Consider the following 21,705-nt stretch of genomic DNA (forward strand, 5'->3'; position numbering starts at 1 on the left):
TCCCGCCATCAGCGTGACCTTTGGCCTAACGCGGAAGTGAAAGTGGTCACGTGCCGGGTCAGGGGGAGGCTGTTGAGTCAGTGGGAGGCAGGTATCGTCAACAGGAGGTGCGCACTTTGTTTGCTCGCTCTTTGTTTCCCGCTGTTTGTTTTACCTGATAAACTCTACCCACTCTCGTGTACACTCTTAACCTGTAGATATCTGCAACTGCTGTTCTCCCAGCAACGCCGATATTAAAGGAGGAAGCGAACCCGGATCTGTGAAATATTCGTATGTATCGAAACTCCTTCCTACAAAAACATATTTCATAATCCTTTGTTGAACCTTTACTGAAGTGGTTTCGGTTGCGTCAGCCTGTTGTTTTAGTTCCTGATCACGATCGCGCTCCTTTCTCCCGCCCGTTTCCCGCAGTGTCTGCAGGAGAAGCCGAGATGATCGCCGTGCTCGTGATGTGTCTGCTCGGGGCCACCCTCGCCGTGCCCCCGAAGGACGGAGGGAACCACTGGGCGGTGGTGGTGGCGGGGTCCAACGGCTGGGGCAACTACAGGCACCAGGTACGAACCGCAGGAACATCTGAGCTGCATCTGGATGTAGAAGTCTTACTGTAGCGTTCTGCAGGCCTTTTGTATGATGCTTTTCTGTCTACTCGCATTTGCATTTGCCCAGCTCCTGTCAGGTCCCTAGAGACCCCTGTTGTTGTTGCCCATCTGGCTGGAGTGTCATCTGCTACTCTCCAAGCAGAGGTTGGTGGGGGAAGATCGTAACCTTTTATCATATGCCCCATTCGATGGGGGAGCGGACAAAAACACCTGGCATATGATAAAAGGTTACGATCTTCCCCCACCGACCTCTGCTTGGAGAGTAGTCATCTGCCACTAGTCCTAACTCCTAACATTTACATTTTGGAAGAAAATAAGTAGACAGTACAGACGTACAAACAAAGCTAAACAGCTGCTTGGAGATTGAGAAACGTCAGACCCAGTATTTTGTATGACCTGAGCAGAAATTATGTGGTCTAGGCAAACAACAGAGAAGACAGGATAGGAGGGTAGTCTGATTAACATTTTGTCTCAAATTGTTCCGAAGAAAAGCGATTTTGTCAACATTTCTAAATCATCAAAAACCTTGCCAGTTAAAACCAGAGATTTCAGAATGTTACTATTGGATAGGGCATGTCCTGACAAGTCTTTTTGAACTTGAAGTTTGATGTAACGCTACACACACTCGTGCAATGACTTGCCAAATGTTGCATCATGCCTAACCTTATGTATAACTTAAGGTCTGTACTCTAGGCTCTCTCAATCTTCGACAGAATGGATTTTAAGTTCTTTGCAATTGACTTCCTCACAGTTCAGTTCTGATCTTAAGACACTCTTAAGACAGTGTTTGTTTGCTAATCTGATTTATGAGTGCTTCACATGTCAGGTAAAAGTCTCGTGATCGTCATGGGATGTTTTTTTGGCAAGGTGTGTCATTGCCAATTGGAATGTGCCACTATTAACAACAGGGGTGTGCATTGTACAGTCAGTCTGCCTCTTGGCTTCAATGGTTTTTGGTGCAAGCTTCAATATCTATAAATGAGCAAAGTCTCGTTTGTAATGAAAGTTGACGTTGTAGATTTTGTATTCAGATAATGATATCCTGCTGGAAGCAGTTCGGAATGAGATTTTCCTGCCTGAATGTCGCCTGGCATGGTTCCCATTGGCTCCCAGCCATTATAATTACATTGAATATGCCAGTTCTGGCTGTGCAGTGTTGTTCCTTTGTGTTCTAACCTTCAGCAATAGTTTTTCAGTACTGTGGTTTTTGGTTAGTACATGATTATTGGTATTTCAAAATTTCAGGAACTACATCAGTAAAGAGTAAAGAATGATTAAGGGATGTGGTGAACTTGTGATGTTTGTTTTCTCTGTACCGAAGAGGAAGTGAGAACATTATCACATGACTTAACTTCAAACGTTTTCATGTCGGCAACTGGCAAAATCTATTGGATAATTGTCTCCAGAATATTTCTTCTGCCTATTACTTATTTGACATGACCTGACAGTCTGTGAAAAAGCAACTGAATAAATCCTCATTATTCTGTTGTGCCAAGGACAAAGATTTAACCCTCAAAATGTGAACTTCAAGGTAAATAGCTTGATAATCAAACCATAATACTGAGAGGGCTTATTATTGAACCAGTTTTCAATGGGAGGTATAGAATGATAAAACTGAAGTGGTGGTTACAGTGTTATCAGGAGTGTGTAAACGATGTCTCAAAGTGGCCGCGTTGTGTGCACAGTGTCGGGGGCGATAACCCCGAGTCAGCGTTAACCACTGCTCACCTGTCCGACCTCACCTGGCGGGCGTGTCAGGTCCTTTGTTTACCCGGAGTCACGAGGGAAGGTGGCAGACGTTGCATCATGCGTCTGTCGTCCTGTTCGCCTAGTCTGGAGTCATGTGACTCATGATTGTGGTTGCACTTCCACTTCTGTCATTGTGGAGAATTGATTTAGAATACCCGGTGATTACCGGACTGGGTTCACTGACTTGTTTACATATATAGTGCACTGGTTGCCTCTATAACAAGTATAATGTTTTCACAAGTTTTTGATTGAAATGTATTAAATGTATTCCTATGTGTCAATAATTAAGTCTGAGTTATGTAATGACCTCATCAATTCAGCTCAAACATCATACATGTAGTTGCAAAAGGGAGTTTTTGCTGAAATAAAACAAGATATACTTAAAGAAGTTAAAAATGAATTGAATCTTTGTTTGTAAAAAGATACTGGCGTAAGAAAAAATGGTTGACTTTAGAGGCCCCTAGCAACTCTTGTCAAACCGCAGTTTTTCTTTTGTTCCCGGATGTATACAGGCAACCAGTGAAAACGTGCATCACCTGCAAGGTGTACAAAACATTAGCCAAAGCCCCACATCTGCTTGGAGCTCCCACCAGTGGCTAAGTTCTGCACCAGGTTTCCTAGTTTGAGTATTCTGATGTTTACCTTCTGTTGTTGCCATGGTTACAGGCGGATGCCTGCCACGCCTATCAGATCCTGCACCGTAACGGTATCCCTGACGACCGGATCATCGTCATGATGTACGACGACATCGCAAACAACGAGGAGTGAGTTCAAGTTCAACTGTTTGTTTGTTGTTGCTTTTTTACCTCTGTGATTGGCGGTACTGTTTTCAGTGTGTCTGTAGGTTTGTGTGTCTTTGTGTATTCACGTGCGTTGAGTAGCATAGCTGAAGAAACTATAGATGGACTAATGATATTTGGTAGGTGTGTAGGTTTTGGGAAGACGAAGGCCATGCGCCAAGGTTCACTATGGTACTGTAGCAGCAATTCCTGTTTTTGTATCTTTGTCGTGGTTGGTTTGGTAAATCTGTTTAAAGGACCAATCTCGACAAAGAAATATTCCATTGATTTTGTACATTTTCGAGTCGTGTGTCCAGAATGTGAAATTGCTGACCTCTTTCATGTTTTCCCCAGAAACCCGACCCCCGGTGTCATCATCAACAGGCCCAACGGCACAGATGTGTACAAGGGGGTCCCCAAGGACTACAACAGCGAGGTACGGTCTTAGGAGCACATGCACAAGCACAATCTTACACATTTGCACATACTCACTCACACGCACACGCATGCATTTGTACATGAACACACACCAGCTAGGCACAGATGTGAGGGAGTTACTAAAGACTACAAGAAAGAGATTGACCTTTTAACACACTCAGCTTAATTGAGTTAATTTGCTTCATTACCACTATGTCCCATTTCATTTTGTGGTCTGTTGAAGCTTGGTTGATTCTTCCATGTAGAGTGTATCTTGACATGTTTGTGACATGTTTTAGGATGTGACTCCCGAAAACTTCCTGAATGTGCTGAAGGGAAACAAGGAGGCCATGGCAGGGATCGGGAGTGGGAAGGTTCTGCAGAGGTGAGCAGTTCATGTGTTTGTGTGTGTTTATGTGTATGACAATTTGAACCAAGAGTTCCGCGACCTCATATCTCCATGAACTATTCTGTTCATGCAAATGACTTACACATTTACATGATATATGCTTGGTCCTAAACACCTTTATCTAACTTAGACATGATGCAATATTGTCAGTCCTATCATTTTCCACTTGGATGAATTATGGCACTTTTGCATTAATTATGCAAATTAGGAATTCATTTGCATAATTGGTATCTGCTGATGCTCCACTTCCCTTTAACCACATGTTACATGTATTTAAGTCTTATAATGGAAAACACTGCAAATATAGATTTTCCTCATTAGTTATGCAAATTAAGTGTTGATTAGCATAATTTGCACATCACTGTGTACATCTATGTCTATGCTACCTACATACTAAATATCATGGAAACCCGTCGTCCCTTTGTTCAGTTATTCTCCTTAGAATATTTTCACAATAACGCCACTGCAGTTCCAGAGCAAGCTGCTAGGGGGCCCAAACCTACACCACTTTTTTATTATATCACAAGCTATCTGCCACCCAAAAATCAAGACCACAGCACGTCCAGGTCAAAAGATACAAAAACGGAAGTTCTGCTGCAGTACCAAGGTCACATACCAGGGGGCCCAAAATCGACCTTGAATTTCGGCTTCACAACACCTACGCACATACCAAATATCATCGTAATCCATCCAGAGGTTCTTGAGTTATGCTGACTCAATAGTCTGGAAACACAAACACACACACACACACACAAACACACCAAAAACAATATCTCCATTTTTCATGGAGATAATAATTATGATCCAACAAAAAGTCATCTGAAAATTTGTCTTGGTATTCTAACAATCAAAAGCTTAGTATTCATCATTACTCTGCCAGCAGAGGTTGGTGGGGAAGATCCTGACCGTTGTATCATATGCCCCGTTTTTCGTACGCTATATGGGGATAGCGGACGAAAAATGGCAATATGATACAACGGTCAGGATCTTCCCCACCAACCTCTGCTGGCAGAGTATTCATCATGTTATCTTTCAACACGGATGCAAAACTACGCTAAATATTGATAATCCTACACAAAAGATGGAAGGGAAAAACATTGACATCCAGGCCATTAGACTGTTAATGACAAGATTCTGTGTTTCTCCCCAGCGGCCCAGAAGACAACGTGTTTTTGTTCTTCACCGACCACGGAGCGCCCAACCTCATAGCTTTTCCCGAGTCAGAGGTAATAAAAGCATTCAACATAACAGTTCAGCAATCAAAACAGTCATGTTCCAGTGTTCTCACCAGGATTTTTTCACAGTGTAGGGGCATCTTTGCGTGGCAAAGCCGCATGGCAAGCGCTATAGGTGTGAGAATGAGGCAGGAATATTTTAGGGGAGTCTGGGGCATCCTCCCCCAGGAAATGTTGAACTTTAAAACTCTCAAAGATACTATTTCCTGCAATTTGAGGGCTAAAGTTTGTAAAATAAAGCCAAAGTTTTTTACTTTTGCATCAAAACAACAGAAAATCCCCCCTACGCTGGTTGAAACACAGCGTAGGGGCCAAAATCACAGCATAGGGGATCCAAATCACAGCGTAGGGGCCCCCTATACTCAAATGCCCTGGCGAGAACACTGTGTTCGTTTTGCTAAGCTCATGGCCTGTAACTGAAATTTCTGAAAATAATTTCATCAGGTTGGTAGAACATAGGATATTTGGAGTTTCTTTTAACACAACCAGGTAATCTCACCTGCTGGCGTTTCGGTGTCTGTCAGACACCTTCTTCAGAGCTTCTGACTGTAACTGAAATGTCATGGCAGATACCAGTACTTGCTAGTTGATTGGCCTTTCCAAAGCTTATTATGATAATCAGGATTCTATGGGTAAATTAATCTGACCTTACCTTACCTTGCTTTACTTGACATGTTGAGCACAATACTGTAGAACGTGGTAGGGTTACTCCTCAAAAGGCTGTTATGAACACTGCTGTTTTTACCTATTGCAAACAAAACAGCTGCAGCATCTTTACCAACGATGAGTCTTGTAAAAGTTGTTTGTTCTTCGTTTGTTTGTTTGTATTGCATACCCCGTAAACGGCCTCAAGTTGTGAATTTTGTGTTTCTCCCAGCTCCACGCCAAGGACCTGACGGATGCTCTGCAGTACATGCACGACAACAACATGTACAAGAACGTGAGTAGACTGGGCTGTCTCGACCGATATCTCACATATTCCTATCAGGGCTCGAAATTCATCTTTGGGAATAGGTGTACTGGTGCACCCAACTCAAAAAATTGGGTGCACAGAAAGAATTTTGGGTGCACCAGATGAAATAAAGTTGAGTGTTCTTCAGAACATAATTACAAAGTCTAATGCTGCTGCCTTTCTTAAGAACTTCAATCTGTAATTCTATAGCTAACTTTAAAATTTCAAACAAATAATATATTAAATAAAGTACAGCAAAAAGTTATCATGCTGTTTTTTATACTTAAATTTCAAGAATATTCTGTATACTAGAGTGTACAATACTACCTTAACCCTATAGCTTACAAAAATATCTAGGTGCACCAGTGCACCCACAGTCATAAATTAGGTGCACAGCTCCAATTTTGGGTGCACTGGGTGCACATGCACCCACTATTTCGAGCCCTGCCTATGGTGTAACAGTTGAAAATATCAAGTGAAAAAATATCACCTGTGTCTGCACCATTGCATGCTTTTTTTGTGGTGAAACAGTTGTCACTGCCTGGATGGCACCCAAGGTACTTCACCGGGGCCCCCATACTAGTACTCCCCCTTACAGACCAGGAAAGCACCCAGGCTACAGTTGTTCTTCTGCATGCAACAATGTAATGTCGTGGGTGTCTTGAAAGCGTCTTTGCTTCTCATTTCCGCAAATGTAATGACTGAAAACTTCCACTGTTAAAAAAAAAATGGATGATGGCTGCAAAGGAGTAACAATTTGTTTGTCTGAAGAGCAAAGAACATATTCATGATGAATACATGACTAGAACTTTGCAGAGTTTTCAGCCAGCATGCTGTTATTTAGTATGTGGTTGAAGGTCGAATGACATGCCCCCCTCCCCCCTACAGCTGGTGTTCTATCTGGAGGCCTGTGAGTCCGGCTCCATGTTCCACCACCACCTGCCAAAGGACATCAACAGTAAGTCTCACATCGTCAGGCTTTGGCCTTTAGATCACCGACAGTCTTACTACTGGTTAAGCAAACAGATTTAACATTTTGTTTTACCAGACAAAGGAAAGAAGCCCTAATGCACATGGAGGTTTGTTTGTGGGAGATTACCACTCTTTCACTACCTTTTGTAGGAGCCACAAAAACTTAATATTCATCATCGGAATCATTATCATTCTTAACAGTTATCCCTACCCATTTGCAAAAAAGGGAAATTTGGGGGGGAGAAGAGAGGATATACTGGTTTCTTCCATAAGGTCAAGTTTGTGTTGTCGAACCAGAGTTATGAATTATGTTCCTTGTTGTACCTTTTTTGCAGTTTTTGCAACCAGCGCTGCGAATCCCCACGAGTCGTCGTACGCCTGTTACTTTGACGAGAAGCGAGAGACGTACCTGGGCGACCTCTACAGCGTGAAGTGGATGGAGGACTCAGACACGGTCAGTTAGTTCTGCCGGTGTCACAACTCTCAAAATCACATTTAGCAGTAGAGTGAACATGTTACTGTAACATGTAACGTTAGGGAGGATTTGAGTGGAGATCAAATAACTTTGTTAGATGCACCAAAGTCTGACCTCACCTGACCTACGCCAACGGCTTTCAAAGTTTGCAACTACAGGTTACGTTTGTTAACTCCTGTTTAACTGGTGGACGTTTTGCTGTACATGATTCCAATTTTATGTTTTAGAACTCTTACACCAAACCAACCACCCCTTGTCCTAGTCTTAAGTTCAATGTGCAGTGTGAGAGTGCAAATAATTATTGGTGTAAATTGAGAGTGACCTTGAGGAAAGTTTTGTTATCATGCATTTGGTGCAAGGTCGTATGGCTCCAAGGATGTCAGGTTGAAAGGTCGAAGGTGACTGGTGTTTGTTGTTGACAGGAGGACCTGAAGAAGGAGACTCTGCAGCGGCAGTTCAAGATCGTGCGGCATGAGACGAACACGAGCCACGTGCGCGAGTACGGAGACATGGTGAGGGAAACAGCTCCCTGGGCATTGTTGTTTTACCAACCCAAGCAACCCTGTTTGAATTATTTGAATCATTTGCATGATGTACAAAATGACTAATAAACTTGTGGATGTACCGACTGATAAGTATCTAATGCCAGCTCAGAAGAGGACTAGAAATAGTCATGCTTTTAAGTACAAGAGATATCAGCCAAGGATTGATGTGTTCAAAAATTCGTATTTTCCGAGAACCATAGTAGAATGGAACTCGTTGTCATCAAGTACCGTAGGAGCATCTTCACTAAGTAGCTGTAAAGAACGGTTACAGTCAGATATGCAAAGACTAGGTGTAACAGACCGTTCGGTGTAATATAACCAGCTGCTGCCGCGCCGCGTGCCTGCGAAGCTGGTGTTTTACGCCTAATGGCGGTTGTACCGGCTATATAGATACAGATACAGATACAGATTATGTCTGTATGGACCTGTTGTTTCTCGCTAGATTTCAATGAATGGCCAATTACATACGGAGACATGGTGAGGGAAACAGTTCCCGAGTGCAGCAATTCTAAATTTAGCTTGAAAGTTTGTCTGAAGCAAAGTTGAAGTGTAATCTCCAACACAAAAATTAGACTTACCCAATTTTTTAATGTCCAACTCCAGTCTTTGTCGAGAAATGAGCAATCCACCGCTTCTGTGATGTACCGTTATGCAGATAGAACGCGTGACTCAGTGAGCAGTGGATCATAAGTTCATGGTGCCCCCTGTCCAGTTTTTGTGTAGGAAATTATAGTTTAAATTTACTTCAGAATTCTGAATTTTTATAGATATGTACTTATAATGTAGCAATGTAGTTGAGGGTCCCTAAAAAGCAGACATTGAAAGATTGGTAGTTGACATGTAGAAATGACCACCTATGAAACATCTTGTTTCCCTCCAGAGTATGAAGAACATGACGCTGCTGCAGTTCCAGGGAGGCAAGATGGACGTGCCACTCACCCCCCTCCCACCCTACCCTCAAGTGCCTGTGAGTGCACATATTCCTCTGACACACCAATAAAATACTAGAATGTGATGTGCACACATTTCTCTGCCACAACAATACTAGACTGTGATGCGCACACGTTTCTCTGACACACTAATACTAGGGTGTGATGTGTACACGTTTCTCTGATGCACCGATATTGGTCCTAACCTGTTCACATGTTTCTCTTACACACCAATACTACAGTGTGACTTGTGGTATTGCAGCGTTCTTGTGAAGAGTTAGTTCTTCTGGGTCAGGCTGAGATAATCTATCAGAGGATTGACCAAGACAAATTAAAGTCAACTTTCTACTTTATCCGTTGAAAGTTAGCTTAATCCGAGAGATATCTTTTTAGCTGAACACAGTATGACATAAATAGATACTACAGAGATTACATATTTAGAAACTTTACTGTAATTTAAAACCAGTAACCAGCTAAAATCTCAACTATAGAAAGCAATGATTTCAAACATGAATTTGTCATCATCAGTGGTTTACCGTGTTCCGCCTGTGTTCGGCAGTTTGACGCTGTTCCCGCGCCCGAGGTGAAGCTCGCCGTCCTTCAGCGTCGTCTCAAGGTCGCCAGGACGGATGAGGAGAGGTCAGAGATCACCGACCTGATCAAGCAGGAGTTCGCCGTAAGTCTGTTAAAGTTTCAGCTTCACTTAATTTCTTTAACCAGGAAAGGTATACTCAGGCCATTTTCACCTGTTTTTCAGGAACAATAAACAAAGTTTGACTTGTTTCTGAGCTACAATCATGCTAGCAAAGCCCAGAAATCAGCTAAGATAGGGGACTTGCACACATTTCCATTTTTCCATACCCAAAGTTGTCATTCCTGATGTCACCAAACAGAATTATTTATTGGTTTCCAAAGTTTTCTGCACACAACGAGTAACAATACCTAGCCGACATTTCAGTGACTACTGTCTGTCAGCTTCCTCCGGGCAGTACTAACTGGTTCTACTTTGCACTGCAACTAGATGTCACTGCTGCAGTGTGAAGAATGTGCTCCCAAACGTGACTGAGTTCAGGACTGGAGTAGATCTATATTCACTGTCTGATAAGCCTATCCTCGTTTTCAGGATCGGCAGATGATCCGTGACACGGTAGAGACCATCGTGCGGAAGGCGGCGTTTGATGAGGACCAGGCGGACCGCATGCTGAAGGACCGCACCCGGGACCTGACGGCCCACGACTGCTACAAGCGCGCCGTCTCGCACTTCCGCCGCCGCTGCTTTACATTCAACGTGGTACGTTCTGGCTCACATTCTAGCTGAAAGTTCATGTTTCATGTATGATTTTGGCTGGCACAATCACTCACGCAAGGGTTAGACATGCTTCCACATTAAGTAATCTCAACAAGTAGTTGATTGGGCGTCAGAAGGATGACAAGTCTTAATCAGAAATCATCAGTAATCTGAAAATTAAAGTAATTATTGGCGAGTACAAGACCTGCTTTATTTTTCATGGGAAAATGAATGTTAGGGATGAAATTGCCCGATGATATGTTGTGTTCCTTGCATTTGGTGTGACTTTGAACTTGCCGTCCCTCCAGTATGAGCACGCCCTGCGTCACCTGTACACCCTGGTCAACCTGTGTGAGGAGGGGCTGCCTGTGGACAGGTGAGTGTGTGTCTGTCTGTCTGTACACCTGTGCATGTTCAGGTGGACAGGTGAGTGTGTGTCTGTACACCTGTGCATGTTCAGGTATCACACCTGTGTGTGGACAGGTGAGTGTGTGTCTGTTGGTACATGTATCACATAACAGGTAAAACTCTTTGCTAGAGTTGCCAAACCTTGCAATTTAATCCTCTCCGCTGTTGTTACACTCACTATCCAGTTTGTCTTTACAAGCAAAAATAACCAATTCGTTCATCATTCATTCAAATGGTACTGTTTAGCAGCTTACATAAGAATTGGTCTGACAATGAGCTATCTGTGCAGTAAACTTACCACTGTAGCTCACCACTAATTGTTCCACATTGCCACCCTTGCCCAACAACATTTTTTTCCCCACAAAAACTCTCATTGCTGTGAAACATTGGTGAATGTACAAGTTGCGGAAGCATCCATTTCTGCAGATAGGGGTGCGAGTATTGATGTTTTTGTTATTCTGCCCCCCACCCCAGGATCACAGGGGTCATGGACCAGGTCTGCATCGCTCGGAACTGAGGGCACTTGGTTTCAAGGTCGCTGAAGGTCAATGTTGGATACACAGCACACCGTGTTTCGGATTTCACTGGAAAGTCTTTGCTTATGATCATGATCACTTTTAACATGTATGAAGAGCTTGGGATGGAGTGTACCACATAAATTTTGATTTTAAGAGAATGCTTCAATTTTTGATAATGATTACTGTAAAGGATTGCTTCAACTTTTAAGATGTTTTTAGATACATATCAAGAGCTTATAGTTATACTAATTGATTAGCAGATGGTTTAATTATATGATCACTATTGATAGTTATCACAGTATACTTACATATTTCGATCAAAGTCTGATGATCACTACTTTAGTAATGATATCGCTGCAGAGAATGAGAAATTTTTGTTTCTGGTGATTGTATTTTATGCCATATCTGGTGCAACATGTTATACCACTTCACTTCAGCTGTAGAGTTAACGTTACATTTCTCAAACCATCTGTGGAAAGCCTTATGTGTTTGCAAGATGCTAAGAGTTGGTTTTATGAGATGTTATAAAAGAGTTTTAACACTGTCAACTTTTCCATGGAGCTGCAGGCAAAGGCTGGGTTTACACATGTATGCATTTTTGGGTCGACTAAGGACTGTGCAGGGAGAACCCTAAGCCACTCAAGTACCATTTTCTAGTAGGAAAGCTTTACCTGAGCAGCCCAAAGCTCCACACACACAGCCCCGAGTCTACTCCGAAAACGTGTGTGTCAACTGGACCAAAGTTGGGCATTCAGGAGCTGTAGCTTGAGTGTTCAGGAGCTGTAGCTTGAGTGTTCAGGAGCTGTAGCTTGAGCGTTCAGGAGCTGTAGACTTGAGTGTTCAGGAGCTGTAGCTTGAGTGTTCAGGAGCTGTAGACTTGAGTGTTCAGGAGCTGTAGCTTGAGTGTCCAGGAGCTGTAGCTTGAGTGTTCAGGAGCTGTAGACTTGAGTGTCCAGGAGCTGTAGCTTGAGTGTCCAGGAGCTGTAGACTTGAGTGTTCAGGAGCTGTAGCTTGAGTGTCCAGGAGCTGTAGACTTGAGTGTCCAGGAGCTGTAGACTTGAGTGTCCAGGAGCTGTAGCTTGAGTGTTCAGGAGCTGTAGCTTGAGTGTTCAGGAGCTGTAGCTTGAGTGTTCAGGAGCTGTAGCTTGAGTGTTCAGGAGCTGTAGCTTGAGTGTCCAGGAGCTGTAGCTTGAGTGTTCAGGAGCTGTTGCTTGAGTGTTCAGGAGCTGTAGCTTGAGTGTCCAGGAGCTGTAGACTTGAGTGTTCAGGAGCTGTAGCTTGAGTGTTCAGGAGCTGTAGACTTGGGCGTTCGTCTTTCAAAGAGCTGTTCTACTTAAACAAGACTGTGTTTATGTCACATTTTAGACAGATTGTAAGGAAGTAAATACAAACATTTGATAAGAGTTTTTATATCGATTTCAATCTAATCTTCATGTGGCAGAAATTATACTTGATGAAGGAAATGAACCTGTTAGTTACTGTCTGCAAGAATACATAAAAATTACACCGAGTCGTTGTCCCTGCCTCCTATTTAATAGCAGGAAGTCCTGTCTGGTGTGTAGCTAGTGCACAGAGAGAATTATGTTAAGCTTCAACAAAGACGCAGAGCGACAAATACCAATAGCAATGGGCGACAAATACTCGAAGGAGGTAAGAGATTTGCTGTACGAGCCTCGAACTTATGTAACGTCACTACGACATTTTTATTGTTCTATTTGGCTCAAAATAACCAGTTATGAAAATAGTAGAACAAATAATAAATGTAATTTACTGCACCTTTCTGTACCATTGCCGTTTTTTTTCACAAACGGCAACTGGACGAAACGAACAGGAAAGCCAAAATAAGTCCGTTGGAATTGTCTTCTCTGCTGGAACGCCCCCAAGCGGACTATTGTAGAACGACATGACCTCTCAGCCATGGACAGCGAGATCAGCACCACGGTCAGAGCCAGCCGTCTCCTGTTCGTCATAGGAAAATAAAAGTTGAAACCATTCAAACCCCCTGATACGCAGTAGATATTAGTGCTGGGTTCTTAGCTACACAATCAATTAGGTTTCATCTTCCAACGCTTCCGACCACCTTCCCCTTGTCTTCATAAACTCGCCGAATGGTTACGGAACCGTCGGCAGGTAATATCCAGACAGTTGTGCAGCTAAGACCCCAGTATATGTTGGTTTACCAACCTTATGACAAATAATCAAAGGACCAGCTAAACAAGTTGCGTAACAGTCAACAGATGTTTATGGCTCCAGTGTGCACCCAGATGTCAGTGGCAGTGCCAACCAATCAGATCACAACCAATAAAAGGTTCTTGGTTTGAATGCCCCGTTGGCGTTGTACCCTTGGGAAAGGCACTTAACACGAATTTTCTCACTTCACCCCGGTGAATATGAGTACCTAGCTACGGTTAGGGACGTATCTTAGATAGGACGGTGAATGGAGGTACCGTGTTTGAAGAGAGCCACACCTCGAGCATGTAAAAGAATCCACCACAATTATAGAAAAGAGTAGGGTCCCTTGCCGGTGTGAGGGGATCACATAAAATCTGTTATGAATACATGGTCGCGCTTTCAAAATCTCAAAATATTTCTTCTTTTCTCAAGCTTTTTATATGTTATGCGTATCAGAACAAAAGGTTCAATTTTGTTTTTGCCCGCCATCCCACTGTCTTTGTGACGCGGGTTCTCGAACAATGACGCCGACGGGAGACGTTCCATAGAGACGCGGCGGAACAATCAACAGAACGCTTCAGATGCCAGCAAAGTCGGACGGACTGTAGTTCATCTCCGAAAAAATGGCATCCTTCGGCAAGCTATTCAGCCGCTGCCTGGCCCTGTCATCGCAGGTGCTGCCCACTACCCGCCGCCTGCACATGGCGGCCGGGCCCGGCTGGGACGTCATAACGGTACAACTTCTCTCTGCTTTTAATTCACCTTTCCTCGGGTAAACTTTTGTTGTGATGACAGCTTCAAAGTTCTACTTCAGCACCGTTATCTTGCGTTCTAACATTGACTTTCACACATTGGATGTTGTTTATTGGCCATTAATATATGTTGTCTGCCACCCTGCTCAAAGTTGGTCGGGGTAAAACTTTTCTGAGGTTTTGTTGAAAGTTTTTGTTTTTGTCGTAGTGCTTGCCTTTGATTAGCGGTTGATCTCGAAATCTAGCAACATGCAATATTGTACCAATTGTTGCTTCGCTCTTGTCTTACATTTAGAAACTTCGGCTGTTTTTGTCGTGTTTTTCGCTTTCTTGTTTGGACTACTCGTATTCTTACCATCCGTAATCCATCTATTCTTTCGTAGATACTCGACTCACAAATCTAACCTACTTGTGATCTGAGCACGTACGCTTATGAAGTGTCGGTATGCACATTCTGTGTCTACAGAAACAACGCCAACCCTGTGTTCTAATCTACTCTATGTCTCATTGTGGAACCGCCCTTCTGTTGTTCTTCCAAAGGATGTTGATATTTATTGGCATTGTTGTTGTCCCTTTTCGCCTGAAGGGCCTGGGCAAGATGGCCCGCCAGCTGCCGACCGAGGACCCCCCGAGCCCCGCCCGCACCGCCGGCACAGGAGTCTCCCTGAACAGTGTCATTCTTCAGGTACGTCTGGCTGTCACAAATACACCTTTATGTGTGTACATGTGTTTGTTTGTTTGTTTGTTTATGTATTTTTTTGTAGAGCATGACTGGGAAACCGCATCAAGGCGTGACACATTGGGTTTGTACTTTGGAAATTACAGTACAAGCTGAACACGACATGTTTGATCCCTTCATGCCAGGACGTACCGTCACTCTTATTTGTTTGTTTCAACCTTTGTTTATTCATGATAAGCTCAAAAGCAGGCAGGCCGCTTTTCATTGAGGTCATGAGGGAAGAGGTAAGGGTCAGATACAATATAACAGAGATACACAGTCATTTGAGTCCTAATAACTCTATCAACATACATCAATATACATTTCTACAACATACAACACTTATCGATAAGTGTGGTGGATTCTTAAACTTCCTCGAGTTGCTTGCGGCTTTTCCCAAACATTGGACCGATGGTACACATCATGCGACTACGATTCCAGAGTTTTCAAACTCGCTTTTACTATCTAAAAACCTCTGTAGAGTGGAACTCGCCACGCACGGTAGGGGCATCTTTATCAACGTTAGCTAGCTTTGAACAGGAGTCAATATGCTGAGGTGAAGTCTGGCAGGTTGTTCTATGTGACATGACCAGCCGCTAGCTGACAAGCTGGTGCGTTACGTTGAGCCGCTGACGATCAAAACGGGAGATACTTTCGTTTTTGGAAGAAGCAAAATCACCGGAAAAAGTGAAAGCGGAACGGCTAAACTCGGTCAGCTAGGATGACATCACAGTCGAACGGCCATGCACTGTTCTAGAACACGCGCAGTTTAAACAGCGCTGTCGACGGAGAGCGCTTCCCTGGGAAAACTAGCAGAACGTTGGCGAGCTATTCCGTGAAATCGTTTTGCTTAAAAACAGCGTTATAACAAGAATGACTGTCTCTTATCAAGTGGAGTCTCCAAGCAGATGTTTGGCCCGGTTTGCCTGCACGCCTGTTTAGGCGCTATGATCGTCTCTCAAGTGGGGTGCGTTTCTCTCTGCCTCTCTCTCTTCTACTATAGACAGACAAAAGACGCACCTAAAGACGCCTACAGCGAGCCGATACCGGGCAGCTGCTATACAAGTAAAAAACGAGTCCAAATCGTTGATAGTGAACATGAAGCAGGTTTTACAGCAGCCGTTTCCGTGTCTTTACAGGCCGCCATGGAGGACACCGAGGCACTAAACACCCACCACCCGTCCGCCGCAGCACTCCGGCTGCTGGAACACGCAGATGCCTTCTCCTCCCCGGACCCCGGGGCCGACAACCTGCGCCTCAAGGTGAGGCGTGTGCCTGTGTGTTGACGGGTTAAGATAGCCATAGGAGTTTGGAAAAACTCTGATTTTGAAAAATCTCGTCAGCTTTAAAGGCATATGTTTCTATATTCTTATTTTCGTCCACTCTCTCTCTGTTTCTCTCCCTCATCCATCCATCCATTTGTTCGTTCTCTTTCTATTTTTTTTTCTTTCTTTCTTTCTTTCTTTCTTTCTTTCTTTCTTTCTTTCTTTCTTTCTTTCTTTCTTTCTTTCTTTCTCTCTCTTTCTTTCTTTCTTTCTTTTTTCCTTTCTTTCCTTCTTTCTCACTTTCATTCTCTCTCTCTCTCTCTCTCTCTCTCTCTCTATTATTTCTTTCTTTCTTCATGACTTTGTTCATTTGGTCCTTTCCTTCCTCCTTCTTTTTCAAATCCCTTGTCTCCCCAGCCCAGTCCTCACGCCTGTTCCCCTCCCCAGATCCAGGTCTCCCGGCAGTACGGTCTCCCCACCAGCGTCTGGAGCTTCCGGAACGGAAAGCTGGTCAACACCAACTAGCTTCAACAACAGCACACTGCAGGGAGGGGGCAACTTTCATCATGTCTTTACATCTGTCTTTACATGTAGTAGCTGTCTATATACGTATGTACGAACATTTGTAGGTCTGTTAGCCCTTTTTAGATGATACTATTCTTGCCTCTTGGCAAAACTGTCTTTCAAGGGGTATGTGTCCCAACGAGGCCACTATAAACTGCCCCCATTTCTATGATGTACTATCCTCTATGGAGACAATATAGAATCTGTAGAGTTATCAGACATTATCTTATCACAACCAAGCACAAGGGTCTCGCCCAAAGGCTTTAAACTCAAAAAGGGGGGGGGGTTGCCTTCAAATTTGTAGTAGAGGATAAACAAAGTCTCTACTTTACTGTAATGATAGCTTAAGGGTGCTGTCTCATGTGTGCGACAGTATAACGCTAGTGTCACAGTGTAGTACTAGAATTAGTTTCAGTCAGGATAGATCTACATTTAGTTATCCCCCTTTTCAATAGCGTTTATCATTGGCAGACTGAATATCACAGTATTTTTGCAGGACGGGTGAAAACTTAGCAGTTTGTTTATTTTTCATGCATGATTTGTCGATATTGATAAAAGCGTTGACTGAGGGTGGACCAAACCCGGCGGAAACCGAACTCGTCTTCAGCCGTTTGTCTCCCCAGTCAGGAGTAATGACGGACCAACAACGGTACAACGGACAGATACTCCGCCTGGTGTGGTGGTGGCTATCTTTACCGTTAATTCACATATTCTAAAGTGGATTAACTTTTTAAGAATAGGTTTTACAATGTTTTCTGTAAAACGACTGTATATTTTAGGATATAATATTCTAAAATTTTCTTAAATAAGCAATTCAATTTTGATGAGTGAAACACGATGGAAATGTTGAATTTAAATAATTTTTGTGTGATCCACTTGTGTACAGTCGGGCTGTGTACCTAAAAATTTTCAGGTCCAGACCTGGACCTAAACAAGTTAGGGCAATCATCTTTGAGCTACCAATATAGCCCTTTTTTGTAAAAGTAAAAGTACATATGTATTTCTAAATTGATGTCTATTCTAAATTGTCCTCTCGGTAGTAGGATATAGAAATTTTCATTGCAAAACAATAGTTTTCCTGATTTTCATTGGCTAATTTGGTCAAATGTATACTTTGAGACGGTATCTACCGTCTTTTGATTTAAAACTGGTATCCACTCGTGCTTTAATTCGTTCAGGTCCGGACCTGTAGTGTACCCAAACAATTCTCCAAGTACACGTGCAGCTACAGGTACACAGCCCTGTTACTTTGCAAACCCTCGTGTGCCACTCGTCTTCCCAAACGGGCCCGCTAAAAAAAGGGGGGGGGGGTCTCAAGGTGTCAGTCGGCTGTTCCAAATTAGGCCCTCCTCCAGGTTGGTTCGAGGCTCCGAGCTGCGGACAACAGTCAGACATTGGGCTCCAAAGTCGGTCTGTTGTCTGCTGTGTCTCTTCTATCCCCTCTTCTATCTCCTACCCTCCTCAGTCTGATTATCCTGTCTCTTCTACTCTCTATCTTCTATTCTGTAAGCCCCTCTAGCTGATGTTTGTGTATCTTCTATCCCCTACCCTCCTCGGGCTGTATACGTATCTTCAATAAGTCCTACCTTTTTTTTAAGTCTGTTTCCGGGCCATTCTAGCCCCTTTCCTCCCCTTTCTGCTGTTGATATGCGTCTTTTAACGTTATCTTCCAATGTCTGCTTTTGTCGTGTGTCTTTTATCATATAAAGTTTTCTCTTTATTTTGCCCCTTTTATCTTTTATCATCCTTTGTCTGCTGTTTGAGTGTGTTTTCTATTTTCTATTCTTCTCAGTCTGTTTTTTGTCTCTTCTACCCTTCACAGCACGACACACACAGATACACAAACTCGCACACGCATACACACACACATACATACAAAGCTAACACACAAGACAGTACACACTACACATCACACACGCACATACACACACACAAAAACACACACACAGACTCGCACACGCACACACACGCACGCACACACACACACAGCTAACACATACACACAGCTAACACACACATACAGAAGACAGTACACACTACACAGCACACACGCATACACACACACACACACACACACGCACACACAGGGCACACATCACACAGGGCACACACCACTGTTTCTTTCTTTTTTTGTTTCTTTGTCTTTTTTGTTTGTTGTCGAGGCCTCGAGGCAACTCAGGGGAGGACAACGACAACCAACTTCACAGCTGACAGACCTGCGGCCAGGCGAGCCCTTCGGGAGGACTAGTGACGCACCGGGGTTGTGATGACCTTTGTGTGGTTACAACAGCCCCATCTAGCTGTTACTTAAAGCAACCTGATGTAATGATGACTACTGAACATTGCGACTTTTTAAGCTCTAGATATTATCACTTTTTTTTTATTGTGTTTACTTGCATGACAGTATTGTCTCCCATTTTAAAGTAGGATACCTTTAGGTAGTTTTATCTCTTCAAAATATAAAAAGAAAGTAAAAGTAATAAAACAACAGAAATTGCCAGTGACACAGTAGGCGGAGTGTTTCTCCGTTGTACCGTTGTTGATCTGCCATTCATCCTGACTGGGGAGACGAGAGACTGAGGAGGGGTTCGGTCTCCGCTGGGTTCGGTTCGTCCCGTGTCTACATTATTCTCAAACGTCACATCTTGTACGAGAGTGAGTAAATGCTGGTTTTCTCTCCAGTCCTGTAATTTTACCTTATTACATCGTTTCTAATGAAGAAGTAACTTTATGTAAAGTCACCTGATGTTATTTTATCAAAATTTATCCATTTAGTGAATACATCCCTTTTCTTCTTACATTACCTTGCAGTTAAAGAAATTATACAATGCATTATTCATAAACATCTAATCTTGTACGAGAGTAATTATAAGTAAATGCTGGTTTTCTCACCAGTCCTGAGATGGTACCTTATTATTTCATTTCTGATAAAGATGTAACTTTATATATAGTCGCCAGGGTTTATTTCATCAAAATCCATCCATTTAGAGAATACATCACTTTTCTTCTTACATTACATTGCAGTTGAAGAAACTATACAATGTATATTTCCTCAAACGACGCACAATAGATGATACAATGTGTTGTATGTTTCCATCTACCTTTGACTGTAACTATCTGTATAATTTGGTAACTCTATATTTGTACAAGAACAGGACGTGCTGTCACGAGTAGCTGTACTTTTTAAGTTACTCACAAGGAGACACTTTTGTGTGAATAAAACATGATATTCGCTCTATCATATATTTTTATATTTGATTCCGAGGTCATTATTGTGGGGGCATTTTTTGCCATATATGATATTGATATTGATAAAGATAAAAAGAAATGAGCTGATAAATATATGTTCTTTATCTTTATATGATATATGATATATAATATATGTTATTTTACAATAACCCCTTTGTCATCCCTCCAAATATTTGGTTTCACCCGCCCAACTGTAAAATGATACAACACTCAGCTGTTGTGTTCAGGTTGCCTCATGACATCGAAAGGTAGTGACATTACAAAAACGCAAGGAACATTGCAACAAAGTATCATCCCTGTATTAAGCCCCAACAACACATAATGTGAAAGATGTCAACTGCATAAAGGCTCATGCCATTGTTTTAGAAAAGAGGCACGAGAGAAACTAAACGTAGTGCATTTATTGATTATCAAAAGACTTAAAACTGTTTCTGTCATTCCATTTGAAATAACACGTGACATAGCTGATCTGAACAGTTTCTTCAGTTATCAACTCCCTCTGCTGACAACTCCCTCACTACCAAAAATAATTCTTATTTTTCTTGTTTCTGCTTATAAGCAGGAAAAAATTCTTAGAGGAAAACTTTCTGTGTTTAAGAAAAACATTTTGTCCACGAGTTTTTTCTTAAGTTAGAAAATGTGTCTTAAAATAACAAGAAAAATAACATTGAAGTCAATAAAAACAAGAGACTTGTGCTATTGTGACTTGTACGCCCACCTCCCTTTGTTAATACTATTTTTGGGTGTCAATTTGACTTCTTTGTCTTTCTCTAGCTTATCTATGTGGAAAACTACTTTTTGACCAACCTGCCCTCGAATTTTTCAGCAGGATCTTGCCGTATCTCTATGAACCATTCCCTATTCCTGCTTAAGACTGAGTTTTAAAGTGCGCTCGCTGCGCTGTCAGCAGCATTTTACTCTTACCATGGGTACCACTTTAGGCATGTGTAGCTTCATCGTTTTACAGCTCCTCGTTCAATGTGGATGTCTTTATTGGGTGGGGGTGGGGGGGTTTCGGGGCTTAACCAATGAGATTTTGTCGAGATGTTGTTGCCAATACTACCCCTTTCTTCACAGCCAACACAGATGATTTAGTATCGAATAAATTCAATTTCGTGCATTCTATTCAGGTTTATATGATAAAAAAAAAACGTACATCGGGCATATCACTTTAACCAAAGGTATAAGAAGAGCACCAAACAACTGTTTCGGAAACGTCAAAATGGTAATTAAAGATCTTTTGTACTTCTAATCCAATCTGGTAGGTGGCGCTGCTCATAGAGCGAGATGTAGACGACCTTTCTTGACGCGTTGCTAGGTAACGTACACCGGAAGTTTGTCGTCTTCATCAGCCGGATTATTTTGCTGCTTTAAGATCAGTTTAGTCGTAGAAAACATGTCAGTTTGGATGGGAAGCTTCATGTAACGTTACGTTATAAATTAAGTCTATGTTTCGTCCGAAAATCTACCCCGTTACAGGGCGCAGTGATCGGAAGCCGTATTCCGGCCGAAAATGTCATTTTGAGCTCGCAGCCTTGTTGGGCGAGTCCGTTTCCTGCTGTGTGTCGCTGGGTCAAATCTAGAGGATAAGTTAGAGTGGAGTGTGCTTCTTCGCGGTAAAGAGGAAACAAATGAGGGCCTGCATGGGGGGGTGGGGGTGGTCCCGACAACGCTCTACGCTAAATTCGGAGGGCCGGCTACGTAATACGC

At 42.8% G+C, this 21,705-nt stretch overlaps 2 protein-coding genes across 2 annotated transcripts; both read left to right on the top strand.

The window, feature by feature from the left end:
- Nucleotides 1-82: 82 nt before the first annotated feature.
- Nucleotides 83-11,939, top strand: LOC136434069 (legumain-like). Its single transcript, XM_066426755.1, has 15 exons — nt 83-107; nt 412-554; nt 3,015-3,112; nt 3,482-3,563; nt 3,844-3,929; nt 5,104-5,179; nt 6,066-6,128; nt 7,029-7,098; nt 7,448-7,566; nt 8,010-8,099; nt 9,013-9,099; nt 9,621-9,737; nt 10,185-10,352; nt 10,658-10,725; nt 11,232-11,939. Exons 2-15 carry the CDS (start codon nt 432-434, stop codon nt 11,272-11,274), a joined length of 1,290 nt encoding a protein of 429 aa, XP_066282852.1. The 5' UTR covers nt 83-107; nt 412-431; the 3' UTR covers nt 11,275-11,939.
- Nucleotides 11,940-13,952: 2,013 nt separating this feature from the next.
- On the top strand, nt 13,953-18,745 carry LOC136434070 (uncharacterized). The gene is made up of 4 exons (XM_066426756.1): nt 13,953-14,181; nt 14,786-14,884; nt 16,057-16,179; nt 16,630-18,745. Exons 1-4 carry the CDS (start codon nt 14,071-14,073, stop codon nt 16,705-16,707), a joined length of 411 nt encoding a protein of 136 aa, XP_066282853.1. The 5' UTR covers nt 13,953-14,070; the 3' UTR covers nt 16,708-18,745.
- The last annotated feature ends 2,960 nt before the right edge of the window (nt 18,746-21,705 follow it).

The sequence above is a fragment of the Branchiostoma lanceolatum genome, chromosome 4 (assembly GCF_035083965.1).
Source record: "Branchiostoma lanceolatum isolate klBraLanc5 chromosome 4, klBraLanc5.hap2, whole genome shotgun sequence".
NCBI lineage: Eukaryota > Metazoa > Chordata > Leptocardii > Amphioxiformes > Branchiostomatidae > Branchiostoma > Branchiostoma lanceolatum.